A 23,037-nucleotide genomic window follows, 5' to 3' on the forward strand; every position below is an offset into this window, starting at 1 on the left:
TTAATTTACTTAGTTAAGGTAGAAGAAGAGAAAGGCTATTGGGAGGACTGTGTTGTAATGTGAAAAAAATCATAAAGGAAAGTGTGTATAATCCAATCAAAGGATTTAGAAAAGATGGGATGTATTAAGATGTATTTAATCGAAGATTAAGACGTGGCACATGATTGCTATGAGAAACTAGGGGTCTAATCCTACAGTGCATGGTCACGTTAATGATATGGCTTGGAATGTTAAGAGGCATGTGAGAAATATACTTAGAACTCGATCTCACTCTATGGAAAACACACTAAATAAGGAGCAATAATTACTTTCCACACAAAAGGACTCATTCTCTTAAGATTCTAGTGTAGCCCTGAACAGTAGTACCTGCTTAGGTTGAGAAAATCTTTTGAAGAGAAAGGACCAGGGACACCAGGGTCAGGCCATCCTGATCTAAAGGGAATCTGGGTCTTTAATCCTGATGAGTAGACTTTCCAGGGGAATTCTTAGAGCAAACATTCACTCCTTACAAAGCACAAACAAGTTCCTTGAGAAGCGTCAACGTTATTGTCCCTTACTGAACAGAAAAAAGGACTGAGGACCCAACAGTTTTGACTCCCAATGTCACTAGATACCTCTTCTAACACTGTACATTCATTTCCAGAGTTATTTTAGAGATTATTTTGTTAATCCTCACCTGAGGATATTTTTTTATTTATGTTTTTTTAGAGAGTGGAAGGAAGAGAGGGAAGGAGAGAAAAAGAGGGAGAGAGAGAGAGAGAGAGAGAAACATTGCTGTGAGAGAAATACGTCGATTAGATGCCTCCTGCACCCACCCCAAATGAGGCCAGGGATTGACTCTGAAACCCAGGTACATGCCCTTGACCAGGAATCGAATTCATGACCCTTCAATACACAGGCCAATGCTCTAACCACTAAGAAACACCAGCCAGGGCAAGATTTTTTTTTTATGTGATTAATTCCTGATATATTTTGTTTTGATGGTTGGTAAACATATAGAAATACCTGTTATTTTTTGCCATTTTAACATTCATTTGCCTATCTCCTGCTAACATATTCTTTTTTGTTTTTAATTGATTTCAAAGAGGAAGGAAGAGGGAGAGATAGAAACATCAATAATGAGAGGAAATTATTGATTGGCTGCCTCCTGCAACTTGGGCATGTGCCCTTGACCGGAATTGAACCCAGGATCCTTCAGTCCGCCGACACGCTATCCACTGAGCCAAACTGGCTAGGGCCTGCTAACATATTCTGATTTCCCTTCAGGAAATCATTACTTCCCCTTCCTCAGACCACGTACTCCTATTAGTCAGCTCCATCTTAGCTTCAGGAGCATATATGGTATCATGTCAAAGCCAATTACCACATCACATTTCAATGGCCACACCAATTTGCTCAGAGAAAGGCACACGACCTCTTCAGAAGCAGTGAGGTACAAGACTGCTGGATTTCAACTCAAAAGGTATGACCCTGATAGCTGCTAGCAGACATGTGTACCTATGAAGCAAGAATCTGTATGCGAGTGGAGTCAATACAGAGGTATCGGAAGGATGAGAGGAATTCAAGTAATTTGTTTCAACCTGAATATGTGAAACTAGCCCTGCAAAGACTCTTGATATATGAGCAAATCAATTCCCTTTTTGGCTTAAGCTCGTTTAGGCTGGGTTATCTGTAACATAAACAAGAGGAGAAACTAATGCAATAAACTTGTTAATACCAAAAAGTGGGAAAGTTCCTGGAAATGAGGTTTGTACCAAGCACAACCCACTGAGCAGACCAACTCTAAAAATGCTAGTAGTGATTCCAGATATTCAACAGTATGAGATCACCGTGGCCTATTTCTGTTCCCTGCCCCCAAACAAAAGGGGAACAGTAATTGGGGGCAACGAAAGTCTTTTAGAAGAAGCACGCAGACTTTTCGTAAAAGTCTTCTTTTTTCCTACATTTTCCTAGTACTGCCTCCCCCAGCTAATAAATATTTACTCCAAATCGTATTTAATATTTCGTTTAGGTATCTCAATTTATAAAACTCCAATGCTTCAGTTTCCATTAGTTTTTATGACACACAATATAATCACACAAACCAACCCTTGGTAAAAAATCAATGGTTTAGAGAAACTTGAGGAGTTAAGTAGCAATCTCTGAAATACCTGAATCTCAAAAGTAACATGTAAGCTTATATGTAAAACTTTATCTGCACATCCATCAAGCTTCACATTCCAACTTTTTTTTAAATTTAATAAATCTTTATTGTTCAGATTATTACAATTGTTCCTCTTTCCCGCCCCCCCGGCCATAGCTCCCCTCCACCTGGTTCCCACCCCACTCTCTGCCCTTACCTCCCCTGCACTGTCCTCATCCATAGGTGTACGATCTTTGTCCAGTCTCTTCCCCCACCCCCCATACCCCTTTCCCCCCTAGAATTGTCAGTCCACTCCCTTTCTATGACCCTGATTCTATTATATTCACCAGTTTATTCTGTTAATCAGATTTTTTATTCACTTGATTTTTAGATTCACTTGTTGATAGATATGTATTTGTTGTTCATAATTTTTATCTTCTTCCTCTTCTTAAAGAATACCTTTCAGCATTTCATATAATACTGGTTTGGTGGTGATGAACTCCTTTAGCTTTTTCTTATCTGTGAAGCTCTTTATCTGCCCTTCAATTCTGAATGATAGCTTTGCTGGGTAGAGTAATCTTGGTTGTAGGTTCTTGCTTTTCATCACTTTGAATATTTCTTGCCACTCCCTTCCGGCCTGCATAGTTTCTGTTGAGAAATCAGCTGACAATCGTATGGGTGCTCCCTTGTAGGTAATTAACCGTTTTTCTCTTGCTGCTTTTAAGATTCTCTCTTTGTCTTTTGCTCTTGGCATTTTAATTATGATGTGTCTTGGTGTGGTCCTTTTTGGGTTCCTTTTGTTTGGAGTTCTCTGTGCTTCCTGGACTTGTAAGTCTATTTCTTTCACCAGGCAGGGGAAGTTTTCTGTCATTATTTCTTCAAATAGGTTTTCAGTATCTTGCTCTCTCTCTTCTTCTGGCACCCCCATAATTCGGATGTTGGTACGCTTGAGGTTGTCCCAGAGGCTCCTTACATTATCTTCAAATTTTTGGATTCTTTTTTCTTTTTGCTTTTCCGGTTGAGTGTTTTTTGCTTCTTTGTGTTTCAATTCTTTGACTTGATTTTTGTGTTCCTCTAGTCTGTTTTTGGGTCTCTGTATAATATTTTTTATTTCAGTCAGTGTATGTTTAATTTCTAGTTGGTCCTTTTTCATATCCTCGAGGATCTCGCTAAATTTATCGGCCTTTTCTAGGAAATTCTTGAAAAACCTTATAACCGTGGTTTTGAACTCTATATCCAGTTGTTTGCTTTCCTCCATTTCTTTCATTTGTGATCTGTTTCTTTGTCTCCGCATTTTCGCTGCTTCCCTGAGTTGGTAGAGTAGTTTTGTGTGCTAGGTGTCCTACAGGGCCCAGTGGCCCAGTTACCTGAGGTGGACACTCTTGGTGCACCCCTTTGTGGACTGTGTGTACAACCTTGTTGTAGTTAAGTCTTGATTGTTCTTGGTATCACTGGGAGGAATTAACCTCCAGGCCAATTGGCTGTGAGGATCAGCTGTGTCTACGCTGGGAGAACTTCTGTGCTGGAGACACCCTTATGAGACAAGACTTGCCAAATTGCAAAAGCCTCTGTGCTCAGCTTGGATGGGGCGGAGTCTCAGGGAGGAGCAAGACAGCCTTGGCTTCCCGTCAGCCCTGCCCTATGAGGCCCCTGGATCTCAGTGTCCCTCGGTAATCGCTGCAAGCACCTTTGAGAGAAAGCCACCCTCAAGTTCCGCCCGCTGCCAGACAGTCCAGTTTCTCCCCGAATGAGTCTGGATTCCCAGAGTCTCACCCGGAACTGGAGTTCAGCGCAGCCGGGAGCTTCCGTCTCCCTCCCGCTTGAGAAAGCCAGCACATACTCAGTTGCCCGCCCTCTCAGCGCGAACGCGCACGCCTCTGGACCTCTGCCTTCAGCAGCTCCCCTGAGTCTCAGTGTGCTTTTCTCTTTTCCTGACAGTTCAGATTCCCCCCGAATGAGTCTGGGTTCCCAGAGTCTCGCCCGGAACTGGAGTTCAGCACAGTCGGGAGCTTCTGTCTCCCTCCTGCTTGAGAAAGCCAGCCACGCACTCAGCTGCCAGGTCTCTCCGCGCTTGCGTCTCCCTACCTCAGCCTTTTGAAGCTCCTCTGAGTCTCAATATGCTTTTCTCTTTCCTTCTAGTTGTAGAATTTCCACTCAGCCAGCTTTCCTGTGGTTCTGGATGATTTCCATTTTGTCTTTTAGTTGTAGTTTTGAAATTGTTGTGCGAGGCAGCAGTTTAGGTGTTTACCTATGCCGCCATCTTGGTTTCTCTTGTCCAATCCACATTCCAACTTCTTTACAACAAAAATTTCTCCCCTTCTTCTTGGGAAAAAGAATTTAATGGAGGTCTCAGGTATTTAATATGAGAAAAACACTGGGAAAAACAGCAGAGCAACTCAGTAACTTCCTTCCACCCCTCACCATTCTAATTCATCCCACCCAAAAAATGAGGCTTGAGAATATGAAATAGTCAAGGTTTTAAACAATAAAAAAATGTATGGGATTCTTCCAGAAAAACACAAACCTGTTCAACACAATGTACATACATTAGGAAACATAACTAGAATATTTTAACCATTATTATATAAAAAAAAGGGCAGAGAGAGGTTGTCTTTCATGAAATCTGGATTGCAGATGTCTAGCAAAAAAAAAAAAAAAAAAAAAAAGATTAATAATCTATCAAAAAGTCCCAGAACTACTGATTCAAAATGAAAGCTTTCACTACGTACACCATATGTAAATATACACATATACACGCTGCTTATAATCCCTTGATCTGAAGAGAAAGAGAACTGATACTCTACTGTGAAAATGGTCAGTGGGCAGACATTTTAAAATCCTTTCCCACATGAAAAGATTACTGAAAAAGAGATCAGAAGACAACAAAAAAAGCACTTAATATATATTGAGTTGTAAATCCTGTATGAACTAGGATCTGTTACACAAAGGGGGAACATGCAACAAAGTGAATAGGAAAGTCAAACATGAATTAGTCCAATATCACAGACGCAAATGTAAGCCCCAGAAAGCACTTTATGGGATAGAAATACACACATATAAAAAAGTCTATTACTAACAATAAAATAATATCAAACTTTGAAGTTCCAAATAAATCTTTAATTAATAAAAAAATCTGTGTCTTTACAAAAAAAATCATCTTCTAGAAGTAGTACATAATTAAGATAAAGGCAAAACACATATCTTTAAAATACAACAAATCAAGCATTTACTAAAACGGCTATTATGTACAAGGCATTAATTCTAAGGGCACCAAGGTAAACTATCCTAGTATATTTTGAATAATTACTGCCTGATTCTATTAAAGAAACTCTCACTGTACCTATAAATGCAAGCTCTCGCTTATGCATTGTTACCTTTCATTAACAAAGATAATCCAAAGTACGAACAGTGAATGCTAGGCTTCTGTCCTTGGTTCCATAGTCCTTTGTATTATTCTCAAAGGCATCTCATGTGTAATGTTCATGATGCAAAGACACTCCCATCTACAGAACTGGGATGATAGGCTGATGATGACAATACCAACAGCAAATACACATAGGGCTTTTTATGTGCCAGGTGCTGTTCCTAGCACTTTACACATATGTAATCTTTAGGAAACTCAATGAAGTAGGGTAGTCTTCTTATCCCAGTTAGCAGATGAAAAAAATGAGTCCCAGAGAGGTTAAGAAGCATGCCCAAGATCACACAGCTCACATGTCAGAACCAGGATTCAAACCCAGACAGTATGGCTCCAGAGTCTGTACTCTGAGTTCAATTGTAGCAATTAGTTATAATTTTAACCCCTTCTTTCCTTCTAATCGACTTTACTAGTCCATGACTCAGTTTCTTATCTAAAAAAATGGGCCAATAACAGTTCTTCACTCATATGGTCATGCAATGCTCAAATAAGGATTAAATGCAGTAATATACACCGAGTGGCCAGATTATTATGATCTGTGAATGCATAATAATCTGGCCACTCAGTGTATATCCTATATAATAAAAGGCTAATATGCAAATTGTCCCCTCAACCAGGAGTTCGACCAGCAGGCAGGCCGGCCAACGGCGCCAATGTCCCCAACCCCTGACCAGGCTGGCTGGACCTCACCCATGCACAAATTCATGCACCGGGCCTCTAATACACACACACAGAGTGGCCAGATTATTATGCGTTCAGAGATCATAACAATCTGGCCACTCAGTGTATGTAATGTGCTTAGAACAACAGAGCCTGGCACATACCAATACTGTATGAGTAACTGTTCTTACAAAATCTAACAAATGTCTGTTGCTGGAGTTGAGAATCAGTATCAGTGAGAATTTACCAAGCAGAATGGCCTTAAAGTGTCATTCACAATTCTCAAAAAGTGATAACTAACTAAAACTTGACTCATCCTGGCTGGTGTGGCTCAGTTCGGTCCCCAGTCGGGGCACACACAGGAGGCAACCCACTGATGTTTCTCTCTCACATCAATGTTTCTTTCTCTTTCTCTCTCTCCCTCTCCCTCTCTCTGTCTTTTTTCCTCCCTCCCTTTTTCCCCCTCTCCCTTCCTCTCTTTAAAAAAACAAAATCAATACAAAACATGTCCTCAATTTTTTTTTTACTTGACAAGTCCACCACCAGCCTTCAGGAAAATACATACACAAGGTAGAGCAAAAGTAGGTTTACAGTTGTGAGGATGTGCAACTGAGTTCCTTCTTGTATTAACTATTGCATTATTTTCCAAACAAACAACTGCAAACCTACTTTTGGCCCCCTCAGTACATAACTCAGGAGTTGCTCTCCTCGGTCTGGGATTTCCCCTGCATTATCTTGTGTTCCCTCACCCCATTCCCAGCCATTACAGAAATCGATTTCCTCCTGATAGAAGTAGATACTAAAAATGTCTCCTCAGTACCAAACTGAAAGTTTATACATGTTTTAAGACACAAAATCTATTTGGTATTTTCATGTCAGTCTCATCAATACAGCTGGGGTACCGGGTACTCTAAAAGGTTTCAGCCAGAATACTACTCTCGGAGTTTGTATTCACTAAAGAGCTACAAAATTATGGAGCCTGAAAGAACAACAGCAACCCTCTAGTTCAGGCTCTCGTGCTGATTAACATTTAAATTTGCATCTAATTTCCTGTGTGACAACATCCTTGTATAAGTGTCACTGTATAACTGTGCTCAGATTTCTCTCAGGTACAGACAGAGAACTGCTGATGGATCCTAGGGTACATATACCTTTAACTCTACAAGAGATTATCAAATTACTCCTGAAAGTAATTTATACTTTCTAATCATTAATTTATATTCCTAAGAGTATGAAAGTATATATAGTATACGTAAGGCAAGTGGGGGGCAGGGGGAGAAAATATCACTGATTCAGGCTCAAAAACCAACCTGAATTTGTAGTTAATTTGCTTAGTTATTTGTCTTTCCTCCCCCTGAAACTTCATTAAACTGTTAATTTTTTAAACAAAACCAACTAGTAACAAAAGAATCAAGACCAGAGAGTATAATAAACTTGGGAGCATTTTCATGGAGAGAGTCACTGCCAAGAGCAGACAAAGAGGGGTCTGCAACAACAGGAGTGGTTACCAAGTGAACTCCAGAGGGGCTCCAAGTTAGAACTACTGGGTGGGCAGGGCAGGAGTGAGAAGGGGGATGGAACAGGTGGCTAGCTTTTTCCAAAGAGGCTGAAAAGAAAATGGAACAGGAATTGGCTCCTCATCCCTACTCTGCCCCTACCCCCATCCCTGTACACGCAGTTTACATGCATTCTGGCATTTATCCCGAGGCCAAAAAAAAAAAAAAAAAAGGGGCAGGAGGAAGGGCGTGGCTCCTCTCTCAAGAAACTGAACAAACTACCTCTGTGGGCCTGTCCCTAAAAGCAAGCTCCCAGCCCATTCATGCTAACGTTATACCTGCCAGTCAAAAGCATTGTCCCAATGTCTCCAGTGAGATTCCAGCGGGTGGGCTCTGACATGGACAAGACCAGGGTAAATATAAAAAGTGAAACAATAACCCCAGAAGAAATAAAGATGATTCAGGAAACAGAATAACTTTGTCAAAATCTTATCATTCTTACAGTGATTAGAAAAGTTTTTCCATCCATGTTTCTGCATCAAGATGTCATGAGAAAGGAATAATCGAAAACAAAAGAGTTCTTGTAAATTAAAATATAACTGCAGAAATTAAAAGTTCAGTTAAGAGTCAGAAGAAAAAAAAAGATGAAACCACCCTCACCATACCCCTCAAAAGAGAAAGAAAAAAAAAAAAAAAAAAAAAAGACAGAAAATCTAGGAGAAATAAAAAACAAATGAAATTGAAGATATTCACCAGCCAATGAAGAAAATAGGGAAATTATCAAAGAAATGTTTCCAAAGCTGAAGAAAAACACAAATGTTTATTTGAAAGGAACTACTAAGTGCTGATTATAACTGATCAAATAGGATGTACACCTAGGCATATCTTGTTCCTTCAGCAACATCAGAAACATTAAAATAAAGAGAAAAGTCTAAAAAGTTCCAAAGACAGCGAAGGAAACCTACAAACAAACAAGACTCTTGACAGGCATGAGCTATAACGTGAGCAACACTGGATGGAAGATGATGCAGGAAAATTCTCAAAGCACTGAGAGAAACTTTTTTTCTGTAAGTCTACATAAGCTAACTATCAAACCAAGTATGAAAGCAAAATAAAGACATTTTCAGATGTGCAAGGACTCAAACAGTTGACCTCTTATTCTTATATCATGAAGACAGTTTAGAAAGAATACAGAACAGGGGTGAAAAACCAAGGAAATAGGAAATATACAAGAAAACAGTGGCACTAACCCAGGAGTCCAGTGAAAAGAAATTCCAAGGATGCAGCTGTACAGCAGACCTAAAAAGCAATGAGTCCACATTAGAACAAGAAATCAGGAAGCTCCAAAGAATGTTCTCTCAAAGAATCACATAAATTCCAGGAAACGGACAAAATTAGTAAGAAGCTAGAAGACATTATTAGCAAAATGATAAAGATGGCATATGCTGCTTTTCTCAACATGAAAAAAATAAGAAAAACTCCAGGAAAAAAACAAAAAATTATGTAACATCATAATCCTAACAAAGATCCAGCAATCTAAAATGTGGCAACAATTCTGAGCAATTGATTAAAGCATGAGAAAAGTAAATCCATTTAAAACAGATGCTGGAACATTCTCCTTTAGGTGACCTAAGAGTATGTATGACATTGGACTTTTAGAGATGGAACTTTAAGAGATCATTATTCCCCTTTCAAGATGTCCTTTGCCCTCTCTTCTCTGACTCACTCATTCACTCATTCATTCATGTGACAAGTATATACTGAGAATCACACATGCCAGGCACTGTCCTAGGAACAGATAAAACAGTGAACAAAGACAAAAACACTGCCATCCTGGAGCTTGCATTCTAATGGGAGATGATACCTCCACTTCCAAGACCTGCTAAAGGGTTCTCTCTCCCATGGAGCTCTCTCTGAACTTCCTTGCTAAGTGCTTCACCTATTCTACTCCTAAAGAACTCAATTCACAAAGGAAATTTAGCTTTTTACATGCATATTACCATTGCTCAGCTAATGTGCAAACTATGCAACAAGAGCAACATTTGTTAAGAGTTATTTGTACTTCCAGTGCAGAGCTCTGAGCCTAGATAAATTATTGTGTTTTGAATCTTTCCATTCAAACAAAATGTAAATAAAATTGCCAAGTAAAATGTAAAGCACTATATAAATGCTACTTATTATTTAACAGATGAAGCTGAATTCCCCGTCCAGATCACAAAACTAGTTTGTGGAAGAGCCAAACTAAAATTCATTGTATTAGCTTGAATTAAAATAAGTACTCCAATCAATAAATAGGCCAAAAGGGAAGAGAATAATCTTAGGCATTTTCTTAGAACATTTCCAAGTATATAATAAACGCATAAAACACAGACTATTTCTTCCATATGTCAAGGCGAAACATTACAATTATGCAAAGATCATTGTGAGAGCCTTTAGAAAGCCTCTCATCAGAAATATACTCTATCTTTTAAAGCCTCCCTTTCACAGAGTTGTGTATTTCTACTCTGCAACCTCTAACATTTGAAATGCATACGTGTTTAGATATATTAATGTCATTCATTTTAAAATATATTGGCTTTTTAACTATTTATTCACAGGGTGTGGTTGGCAGTTAGCTAGACAGGGGCCGAGCAAGGACAATGGGCCAGATATAGAAGGTCACCAGGGCAGAAAGCCCCAGGTGCTTTCTGCCCTGGTGACCTTCAAGGGGCAAAACTGTGAAAACAAGGACCTCACTCCCAAGGTGACCTTCCTCCCCTAATATATCAATGGTCATCCGGTTTAGACCCCTTTGTTACCAGAAAGGGAACCTGGCCCTTAGGGGGTCTGCTGTGGGTTTGCCTAGGGCCAGCCAGTAGTGTGTGGGTTCGACTTCATGCAGGAAAAATTTCACAACAGGAGTCCAGGTGGCTATGAGGAAACATTTATTAAAGCTGGGGACAGTAAAACAAGGACTTTTGTTTGCTGTGAGTTTTTTGCTTACTGCTTCGATTTCATTAGTTGTAATTATCTATTCAAATTTTCTGATGCTTCCTGATTCAGTTTTGGAAGATTGTATGTTTCTAGGAATTTACCCATTTCACTCTGGTTGCCCAATTTGTTGGAATATGGTTGATTATAGTATTCTCCTACAATTATTTGCATTTCTGTGGTGTCAGTTGTTACTTCTCCTCTTTCATTTCTGATTTTATTGATATAGGTCCTCTCTCTTTTTTTCTTGATGAGTCTGGTTAAAGGTTCATCAATGTTTATCTTTTCAAAGAACCAGCTCTTGGTTTCATTGATCTTTTGTATTGTTTTTTTAGACTCTGTCCTTTATTTCCAATCTAATCTTTATTATTTCCTTCCTTTTACTTACTCTATGCTTTGTTTGTTGTTCTTTTTCTAGTTCTTTTAGGTGTAGGGTTAGACTGTTTATTTAAGACTTTTCTTGCTTCTTGGAGTACGCTTATAATGCTACGAGCTTCCCTTTCAGGACTGTTTTCACTGTGTCCCATAGATTTTGGGTTGTTATGTGTTCATGGTCATTTGTTTCCAGGTAACTTGTGATTTCTTCCTTTTATCTCACTGTTAACCCATTCATTGATTAGTAACATGTTATTTAGCCTCCAAGTCTTTTTGTGTTTTTCAGTTTTTTCTTGTGATTTCTAGTTTGATATGATTATGGTCAGAGAAGATCTTGATATGAATTTAAATCTTCTTGAATTGATTAAGACTTGTTTTGTGTCATAACATGTGGACTAACCTAGAAAATGTTCCATATGCACTTGAAAAGAATGTATATCCTGCTGCTTTGGGGTGAAATGCTCTGAAGATATCAATTAAATCTATCTGATCCAGTGTGTCATTTAAGGTCGTGATTGCCTTGTTTATTTTTTTGTCTGGAAGATCTACCCACTGATGTTAGAGGGGTGTTAAAATCCCCTACTATGACTGTATTGCTGTTGATTTCTCCCATAATGTCCACCAAGATTTTCTTTATATATTTAGGTGCTCCTATTTTTTGTGTGTGTGTGTTTTTTTTGTTTGTTTGTTTTTGTTTTTGTTTTTTTTTTAGGTGCTCCTATGTTGATTGCATATATGTTTATAAGAGTTATAGCCTCTTGTTAGATCAAACCCTTTAGTATTATGTAGTGACCTTCTTTATCTCCTGGTATGGCCTTTGTTTTGAAGTCTATTTTGTCAGATATAAGTAGGGTCTCTTGTAGACAGCATACATATGGATCATGTTTTCTCATCCATTCAGCTATCCAATTTACACTTAAGGTTATTTTTCATAGGTACTTACTTATTGCCATTTTATTTTTTATACCTATGTTCCTCTATTTCTTCTCCTTAAAGCAGGACCTTTAACATTTCTTGCAATACTGGTTTGGTCATAATGAACTCCTTTAGCTTCTTTTGGTCTGGGACGCTCTTTATTTTGCCTTCAATTTTAAATGATAGCCTTGCTGTAGTAGTCTTGGTTGTAGGACCTGGCTTTTTATCACTTTTACTATTTCATGCCAATCCTTTCTGGACTGAAGTGTTTCAGTTGAGAAATCAGCTGACAGCCTATGGGAGCTCCCTTGCAGGCAAGGAACTATCTTTCTTTTGTTGCTTTTAAGATTCTCTCTGTGCCTTTAACCTATGCCATTTTAATTATGATGTGTCTTGGTTTAGGTCTTGCGATTCATCTTGATTGGGACTCTCTGCACTTCTTGAATTTGTGTGACTTTTTCCTTCACCAAGTTAGAAAAGTTTTCAGCCATTATTTCTTCACACAGTTTATCTATCCCTTGCTCACTCTTCTCTTTCTGGTACCCCTATGATGTGGATATTGTTATACCTGATGTTGTCCCAGAGGCCCCTTAAACTTTCCTCATTTTTTGAATTCTCTTTTCTTTTTGATACTCTGCTTGCGTGATTACTGTTACCTTGTCCTCTAAATAGTTTATCCAATCCACTGTTTCATCTAACCTGCTGTTGATTCCTCTAGTGTATTTTTCATTTCAGATATTGTATTCTTCACTTCTAACTGGTTCTTTTTTATGATTTCCATGTCCTTTTTAATGCTTACTACCTCTTCGGTGAAGTTCTCACAGAGATCATCCATTTTTCCCCTAAGGACCTTGAGTATCCTTATAACCATTGTTTTAAATTCTGCATCTGGTATTTGGTTGCTTCCATTTCATTTAATTACTTTTCTGGGATTTCTCTTGTTCTTTCATTTGGGGCATATTTCTTTTTCTCCCCATTTTGCATGCATATTAAGTAGATCTGTTATGACTCACAAAATTTATTTTCGTGTCTTTTATTTTTTTCTCTATTTCTTTTTTATTGATTAAGGTATTACATACGTGTCCATATCCCCCCATGGCCCCCCCCCCACTCCACCCCCCAAAATTATTATTATGGCTTTATGATGTATGTGTCTTGTTGAGCCCAGTGGCACAATCTTCCAGATCACCTAAGCTCGGCCGGGAATGTTTCTTGTGGATTATATCACCCTCCTGTTGCAGTTGTATCTTAAATGCTCTTGGCCCTTTCATAGGTGGAGTTAACCTGTCAGGCTGGCTGACTATAAGATAAACCTCAATCACCTAGTTTGAGTCACTCTGCTCGGACTGCCCCCCAAGGCAAAGTTGTTCACAGCAGTGTCTGGTGCCTTCAGGAATCGCCCTTTGGGTGTCCTGCTTGTGTGGCTAGTTGGGTCAACCTCTGGTGTGGTCTAAAGCCCAGCACCGGTTCTGGGTCCACTTGCATGAGGTTCAGGTACAGGTTTATGTCAGATGTTGTGTGTAACCAACATCTTGAACTACCTGTCTGGAAGTATCACGCTATTCACTATTTGTGGCTACATCTACTGGGACTGTGTATGGGAGGGGCCAGTCTGTGTACAATGGTCAGCTTCCTCCAGCTTTGAGCTGGGGCAGATCTATAAAAGGTCTAAGGTTCCCTAAGGTCTACTTCCACATGTCAGCTACTCCACCTCCCCTAGAGGCCTGGTCTTCCTCTAGAGCAGTGGTTCTCAACCTTCCTAATGCCGTGACCCTTTAATACAGTTCCTCATGTTGTGGTGACCCCCAACCATAAAATTATTTTCGTTGCGACTTCATAACTGTAATTTTGCTACTGTTAATGAATCGTAATGTAAATATCTGTTTTCCAATGTTTGCATGTCGCGACCCACAGGTTGCGAACAGCTAGCAGGGTCGCCTAAGACCATCGGAAAACACAGATATTTACATTACGATTCATAACAGTAGCAAAATTACAGTTATGAAGTAGCAACGAAAATAATTTTATGGTTGGGGGTCACCACAACCTGAGGAACCGTATTAAAGGGTCGCGGCATTAGAAAGGTTGAGAACCACTGCTCTAGAGCCTTCCAAAGAAAGACTGTAGAGTGGGCACAGGCTGACTGAAATGCACAGACCCTTCCTTAGGTCATGAGCTGGGTAGGACAGGGTGACCACGGTCAGGACAGGGCTAGTGGGATGTTGGAGCTGCAGTCAGGCGTTTCATGAGGGGAAAGTGGCCCCTACTTCAGAGTCAACCCACTCATCTCTGCTGCTATCTCCAACTCTAGCTCCCCTAGGAGGAGCGCGCCACAGGTTCAGGTTGGGTGCAGTCAGCCGTCTCCTGCAGGAGCAAGCTCAGCGGGGCTGAGCTATCACGGCTCAGGAGGACAGGCCTTAAAAGTCTCTAATTGGGCCCTGGCTAGATAACTCAGTTGGTTGGAGTGTTGTCTTGTATACCAAAAAGTTTGTGGGTTTGATTCCCAGTCAGAGCATATAGGGGAAGCAACCAATCGATGTTTTTCTCTCACATCGATGTTTCTCTCTCTCCCTTCCTCTCTCTAAAATCAATAAAAAACATATCCTTAGGTGAGGATTAAAAAATAAGTCTCCCATTGGAGGTGGTGCTGGCTCAGCCTACAGGAGGGGGCCAAGCATTTGGCCTGGACTCAGACAAGAGCCTCTGAGGGAGACACACTCTGGATGTCCCAGCTCTGAACAGCACACCCTTCCCTTCACAGAACTGAGCTCAGCCGGATGGAGCCGCTGAGACTTGGGAAGGCCAATCTAAACAAGTCTCCCATTTGGGGTAGGCACTTCCCCTTCCCAGGATAGCATGGGCTGAGCTTGCAGGGGAGATAGGAGTGCTCCACCCCGTGATATAGCCACACAACCCAGCACTGGCCTGTCTGATTCCCAGACAAAAGCCTCCCCAGAAGATATCTGAAAGTCCCAGCTCTGCATGGTCCTCTCATCCCTCTGCCCAACTGAACTCAGCAGGGTGGGGCAACGGAGTGGCAGGGCAGGCCCACTGATTCAACAAGTAGGTGTGGCCACACCACCTGTGCACTCAAGGTGGGGAAGAATGGACCCATTTCCAGAGCTACACAATCAATCACTATCTGAGTTTCCACCAAGAGCTTCTCCAGAAAAAGAATACCCAAAAGGTCCCTGGTGGGTGCAGCCAAAAGACCTCTCTGCAGGACATGAACACAGCAGAGCGGTTGCCAATAGCTGGAGGATGGGGCAGTGCACTCTCCAGGCTGGTGCTGTAACAATAGATGCTATGAAGGCTCATCTTTCCATCTCCATTGCTCTGGGTTGGGGATCCCTGCATGGAGTTGAGACCCCACACTCCTGTGGGAAGGGAATTTTGCAGCCAAAATATACCTCCAGCTTCTCTGCTGCCACACATGGGTGCAGTGACCAGCCCTTTTCACATCTCAGACCTTCTTACCAGGCTTCTTCTATAAATCCTTGGTTATAATATTTCAGTTCAGCTAGCCTTCAGCTGGTTATTCGGGCTGACTGCTCTATAATTTAGCCATAAATCTGGTTTGGTACCAGGAGCAGGGGAGTATAGCTTCCACCTACTCTGTAGCCAGCTTAAAATTCCTCAAACTTCAATGTTTTTTAAAAACTATGCAACGTAATCAAATTTGGCTTGGTTTTTTTGCCTTTAATCGTCAAGAAAACATCTGATCAAAAATAGATAGCAATCTGCACAGCAAAAGAAGCAATCAACAAAACAAGAAAGCCCACTGCATGGGAGAACATATTTGCCAATGTCATATCCAATAAGGGCCTAATCTCCAAAATTTATAGGGAACTCATACATCTTAACAAAAGGAAGATAAACAATCTAATCAAAAAAATAGGCAAAGAACTTAAACAGACACTTTTCAAAAGTGGACATACAGAAGGCCATGAGACATAAAAACATGCTCAAAGTCACTAATCATCCGAGAGATGCAAATCAAAACAAGGATGAGAAACCATCTCACACCTGTCAGAATGGCTGCCATCAACAAATCGACAAACGACAAGTGCTGGCAAGGATGCAGAGAAAAAGGAACCCTCGTGCACTGCAGGTGGAAATGCAGACTGGTGCAACCACTGTGGAAAACAGTATGGAGTTTCCTAAAAAAATTAAAAATGGAAGTTCCATTTGACCCAGTAATCCCACTTCTAGGAATATATCCAAAGAAATCAGAAACACCAATTAGAAAGGACATATGCACCCCTATGTTCATAGCAGCACAATTTACAATAGCTAAGATTTGGAAACAGCCTAAGTGCCCATCAGCAGATGAGTAGATTAAAAAACTGTGGAATGGAATACTATGCTGCTGCAAAAAAGAAAGAACTCTTACCATTTGCAATAGCATGGATGGACATGGAGAGCTAAGTGAAATAAGCCAGTCAGAGAAAGATAAACATCACATGATCTCACTCATTTGTGAAATATAATGAACATCAGAAACCGATGAACAAAAATAGAGCCAGAGACAGAGTAACACTGAACAGACCATCAAACTTCAGAGGGAAGGCAGGAGAGGGAGTGGGGGTTAAGAGATCAACCAAAGGACTGGTATGCACGCATATAAGCTTAACCAATGGACACAGACACTAGGGGGGTGAGGCATGTGCTGGGGGGAATGGGAGTGGCTAGGGAGAGGTCAACAGGGGAAAAAGGAGACATATGTAATATTTTAAGCAATAAATATTTTTTTAAAAAAATATCAATTAGTAATTGATGAAGAATACTTCATCCCTAATGAGATTTCTTTCAAAGAGAAGTATAATTCTGCAAAAAGTAGGTTTCTTAGGTGGTTTTCCTAAAGTCATTCCTCTTAAAACAAAAAAATCTAAAAGAGTGCCAACCTAAAATTCTTTACTCAGCAAATACATTGTTCAAAAATGAAGTGAAATAACATTTCTCTATTTAAAAAATCTGAGATCTTATCACCATCATCTCCACACATAAGGAAACACTAAAGGACATTGTTCTTCAAGCAACTGAGAAATGCAGAAAAGAATAAAGAGCAATAAGAAGCATAAATACTTTATATATAAGTAAATACAAACACTGACAATATAAAACAATGAGAATGCCTCATGCTATTTAAAATGTATATAGGGCCCAGCCAGTGTTTCCTTGTAGTTAAGCATGGACCCATGAACCAGGAGGTCACAGTTCAATTCCTGGTCAGGGCACGGGACCCCGTTGCTGGCTCAATGCCCAATAGGGAGCATGGGCTTGCAGGAGACAGCTTATAGAGGATTCTCTCTCATCACTGATGTTCCCATCTCTCTCTCCTTCTCCTTTCCTCTCTCTGAAATCAATAAAAACATATATATATTTTAAAAACGAGTTTTAAAAAATGTATCTAGAACTAACAGAAACAACAAAACATACAATAAAAACAAAAGACCATAGAAACCGTAAAAAAAAAGGTTCCCATACTTTTAGGAAATGATTGATTGTTCTGTGACCATGAAAACAATAACTCTCAGAGTGAGTTTTAAATAGACCAAGGACAACTATTTCACTGGTCACATTTCTGAAAACCAGCCAATAAGTAACAACCATGACTCTGAAGTCAGACAATCAAGGTTATCACTCCAGTTAACATTCCTATGATTTGATCAAATGTTTACAAATGTCAAGGCATTTTTTAAAATGGGATGATACATATCCATATATTGCTCACCTTCGTAACAATGGTACTCCTTTTAGATAATACATAAATGAAGAAAAAGTAGGATACAAATAATCTTGAGATTTAACAGGAGCTATTATTAAGGCAACAACCAGTGTCAATATACCTCCAGATCCTGATCCATATCATGCAGCTCTGGGTTCTTTTTCACATCTGGCAGTCAGATTCCTCCATACCACCCCAGGCCCAAGGATCACTTTCTATGAGAATAGCAATTAGACTATTCCCAATATATGACTCTGCAACATGTTCAGTAGCTTCTGTCTTCTAAAAAACAATGCATATAAACTAACATCTTTCCTTTCCTAAGTGGTGAAGGAGATTCCCAAGGATAAGGATCCCTTCCATATTCATCTCATACAACTACAGTATACCTTCACAGTATGTAATTATTGACAAGAAATTAAGTACTTGGATCAAATACTTTCTAGCTATTCAAAATGGTAACATTAATATTTACAATCAAAACAACAGATTTTCCATTTCACATACTTGTACTTCATATTTCTACCTGGTAATTTTAAACACCAAATGCACGGAGTTTATCCCTAAAATAGTTTTAAATCACATCTCTAACTGAAGTATAATTATTTTCCTTTAAAGCATTGTTCTGCCACTCAAGAGTTATCTGATTTACATAAATGCTAGTTAAGCACCACAGAAATTCTCAAATATATAACTAGAATGTCTCAAATCACTTAATCCATTCTGTCAAAACAGAGATTATTTAAATTTATTTCACTCCCTTCAAAAGAAATCCTATTTATTTTCTCTAACAGAAAAAATATTAGTAGGATAAACTTACAACTTCCATCCCCAATCAAACTTTAAAATGATTCTGGTTAACCACAAATTGACTCAAGTAGTTAAGTATTTTTCTGAATGTATTCTACTAAACATGTCTGATAACATATAATAATGTCATATAGTAACTGGGTTACTGTTCTACAAAATTACAAATTATTTCACTGATGATTCTTCTGAATCATTCACAGATTAAAATGGCACTCTTGTCCTTATAAATTATCTAAGAAAACTAGATGTATTGCTGGCTGAAAGTAAACAATTTTGTAAATAGATAACTTTTACTTAGGGTTAAAATATAACCATCAAAAGCTATTATTAACATCTTTCACTAAGCTAAATTCACAAAATTACAACGCTATAGTCTAACTCTATCACTTTCAAATATCCTGACAATATTATTTGGAAAAATAAAGACAAGAATTATTTTTCAATTATTTTTAAAAATTCAGAAATATAAAACTTCAACTGCTTACAGTCATAGATTATAACATAGAAAACTAAAGTAAAGAAATGCCATGAATACTATGAACTTTAAATAAAATTCTAGCCATAATTTATTGAACTCAAGTTAATAAAGATTGTGCACAATGATTCAAAATGAAAAAGAGGAGCACCATAGTAGGTTCTTGGTGACTTACCAAACATTAATCCCAATAAATAAATTACACAATCATATGACTCCGAAGTTTGCCATAAAGATATGTGGCTGGTTCTCATGCCTTAAACTAGATCCTTTTACACTCTAAAACTTTTTCTTTTTTCCACACTAATATTTTCTTTGTAACAAAATATTACCTAGTCAAATTCTAAATATGAATCTTTAGAAACGAGATTAACAAAACAATTTAAAAATACTTACTGTCTTGTTTCGTAATCTAATTATATCCGAGACAGAGCCAGCACCACAGTACTCCATAACAATCCAGAGGTCTGTATTCTTAAAGTAACTGCCATAGTACTTTACAACATAGGGGCTACAAAAAATATATAGACAATTAAGCTTAGTTAATTCCCAAAGAAAATGATTTCTTAATCCCAAAGCAAAGTATTTCAACATTTCATAATGTTCCCATAAGTAAACTTAATTACTAAACTTCTATTATACACTGGTTTGTCTATATGTAGAGTTCACCAACTGTCTTAATTAGTCTTTAACTGATGGATGAAATTTAAAAGGATTACAACCCAGAGGAGGCCCAAACATTTTCAAGTGATTCCCAAGAAACTAAGGCTTGTTTTGGTAAAGAACTACTATTTAACATAAGGAACAAATGAAAATATTTTTCTTTAACTAAAGCATTTTAAATACAAATCTTCCAAAGGATTTTTCAAATAAAATATTAACATTCAACTTTAAAAGACTTTATATTTCAATGGGACCAAAAATTTTTTTTTAATTCTCTTTCATTTTGGCCTTTGAAAATTCTGGAGAGAAAAAATGTTTTTTTGCTTTAAATTCAGATAATTAAAATTTTTAACAATTTAAAGTATTTCTGAACTAAGATTTTATGTCTTTCAGAGCAGAATAAACTGTGTTTATAGCCAAGTTGTTTTAGGAAAACTTAACAAAAAGAAAAATGACCACCATTAAATTTATTAATGGTATGCTATTTACACTGATGTGTAAAACACTTTGCAGAACTCAAAGAGGCATACTATCCACATTCACATAAAAAGATGAAAAATACGAGGTGGCATAAACTAAATAGCACAGAGCTAAAATGCTGTAAGAGCTCAAAGAGGATGTGGCCATGCAGGAGCCATTCGAGAAAACTCCGTAGAAAAGAAGGGAGCTGACTTATGAAAAAAAGGTTAAACTTCAAAATGTAGGTAGAAAAGAGACATAAGAACATTCCAGAAAAGGGAAAAGCCATGAGCAAAGGCACGTAAATAGAAAGGAAAAAATTAAGAATGGTATGTTTAGGGGACAACTTGTTCAACAGATATTTCTTTGTAGTAGCAGCTATCATGAAAAGTGTCATCAGTGTAAGATAAATAAGACACAGGAATTAAATAAGCAAAAACAACAATAAAAATGGAAAGTAGTAGAAAAGACTACATGAAGAGACCACCAAAAGAAGTCTGGGACGACTTCTCAGCAGAGTCTTTATAACCTCAGCTGTCTTGAAGTCAACGGTAGAGCAGATTGGTTAGCACTTAAAAGGCTTAGACTAATACCGGTAGCTACAGGGCTAAAATTTAATTCCGTTTCATCCCCATTGCTCCTCTTTATCTCTTGCACAGAATTCCTTCCCAACAGATCTCCTTGCCATAGTTTTCTGCCCCCTCAGAGTTGACAAGGTAACCTCCCTTTAAATCCAAAGTAAAATAAGCTGATCATATTGCTCTCCCAATTAAGAAAGAAAAAGCTCAAAAAGCAAAAAGTCTTAACTGCTTCATATCACATAAAAACCTTTCAAAGTCTACCTCTCTACCTACATCTCTCTTTACTCCCCATCCCACATCTTAAATTTACAGACATACTCAACTTTGCTAGATCTTCGGACTAGAAAGTACATATTAGGAGTTCGTAAGTATTCACTGAACCATTTAAGAAAAGTACTTGTTTATAAACAAATGAAACTAATACACAGACCCAGAACTTCAACTTATGAGAAACACTAAAAAGCTTCCTTACACACTTTTCTATGGAGTTTGAGTGCCTGTGTGGAAACCTTTACAGGGAGTACTGCTCTTATACCTGGCTATGCTTCAGAACCACCCTGACCCAGACCTTACATGTTCTAATTCAGTAGGTCTTTTAAAAGCTCTATAGGTGCCTTTGACATAGACCCACAAACTTCACAACACATACTGCACATCCTTCAAAAAACTCTTTAAATATTCATTTTCTCATTCAAAATTTTGAAAGGTATCAAGTACCAGTGAGTTCAAGATTATATTCACTGAAAAGCACATAGAAAATGTATATGGCCCTAGCCAGTTTGGCTCAGTGGATAGAGCATCGGCCTGCGGACAGAAGGGTCCCAGGCTTGATTCCAGTCAAGGTCATGTACCTAGGTTGTAGGCTCCTCCCTGAACAGGGCCCTAGTTAGAGTTCGTGCAGAAGGCAACCAATCGATGTGTTTCTCTCACATTGATATTTCTCTCTGTCTTTCCCTCTCTCTTACACTCTCTCTAAAAATCAATGGGAAAATATCCTTGGTGAGGATTTTAAAATTTTTTTTAAATTACAGAAAATATATATGTATTTTATTTTGCAGTATACACTAAGTAATTGGCAATTCTATGGGTATAAGTGGCAACTCTTATGAAAATTAGTGATTCTAATGTGGGCAGCTACCTGAAAAGGCAACTCTCTTTCCCTTTAGGTGTGAGCCAAAAGAAAACCTTTGGGGCAAGGTAAAATTATCTTCAAAAAATAATTTGTGGCCCATTCTGATACACAATCATAAATGGATCAAAGCTCAACATCATTGTAGCACAATATCATAAAACATGGTCTCAATAATTTTAACCTAGAAAATTATTTAAGCAGATAGAATTCAACAGCCACATTAAAGACTCACATCCAAATATAATTTCTATCATTTACTCAACATTCATTCATTCATTCTACTTAAGCCAGAAATTAGACCAGATGTTCAATTTGCAGTGGTGAACCAAACAGATACAATCCTGACTCTCATATAGCACACATCTACATGAAATACACAGATATTAGAGAAGCAAACCCACAAATAAATATAATTACTAACTGTGATAAGAAAAGAAAAGGTGTTATGAGATAAACTGGCTAAGAATTTATTTTGCATTCAATACTTCGGTAAACAAAAGTATTCCTAGTTCATATGAAAAAATTAAGTACATCCATATTCCATGGTAGCTCCTGACTTGGAATATATGAAGAAACTTTATTTTTATTTTACTTTATTTACATATATATATATATATATATATATATATATATATGTGTGTGTGTATGTGTGTATATATATATATATATATATATATATATATATATATTGTTATTGATTTCAGAGAGGAAGGGAGAGGTAGAGAGAGACAGAAATATCAATGATTAGAGAGAATCATTGATCGGATGCCTCCTGCATGCCCCATACTGGGGATCGAGCCTGCAACCCGGGCATGTGCCCTTGATCAGAATCGAACCCGGGACCCTTCAGTCCGCAAGCCAAGGCTCTATCCACTGTGCCAAACCAACTAGGGCATGAAACTTCAAAAGTAGACATGGGTGAGCTATAACAATAAAATATCCTCCCTCATTGAGTGGCTGTGGATTACAAATTAGGTTTGGAAAAGAAAGAAATGCTTAAGGTTTTATGTGTATAGTGGAAGATAGGTGCCAATCATCTGTCTTGCTCTACATTCTTCCTCAGAGCCTCCCTTTTTACATGTACAAACAAAATCAGTAAGTGAACAAATGAACAATCACAGAAAAATTAACAGAAGGGATCTAATTTAGGCCTCCCCAATGGAATAACAATGAAGCTAAGATTCAAAGGTTGACTAGAAGTTAGCCAGATGAAAAGCATTCAGGAGCCAAGAA

At 38.4% G+C, this 23,037-nt stretch overlaps 1 protein-coding gene across 1 annotated transcript in view; it reads right to left on the reverse strand.

Annotated features, from left to right (window-relative positions):
- STK3 (serine/threonine kinase 3) overlaps nucleotides 1-23,037 on the reverse strand; it is a 248,629-nt gene that overhangs the window by 190,136 nt on the left and 35,456 nt on the right. Inside the window, exon 4 of the mRNA XM_080646972.1 lies at nucleotides 19,366-19,480. Within this exon, the coding sequence (XP_080503098.1) occupies nucleotides 19,366-19,480 (115 nt within the window). The remainder of the gene's footprint in view (nucleotides 1-19,365; nucleotides 19,481-23,037) is intronic.

Source organism: Plecotus auritus, assembly GCF_963455305.1.
Source record: "Plecotus auritus genome assembly, chromosome: 11".
In the NCBI taxonomy this organism is placed as follows: domain Eukaryota; kingdom Metazoa; phylum Chordata; class Mammalia; order Chiroptera; family Vespertilionidae; genus Plecotus; species Plecotus auritus.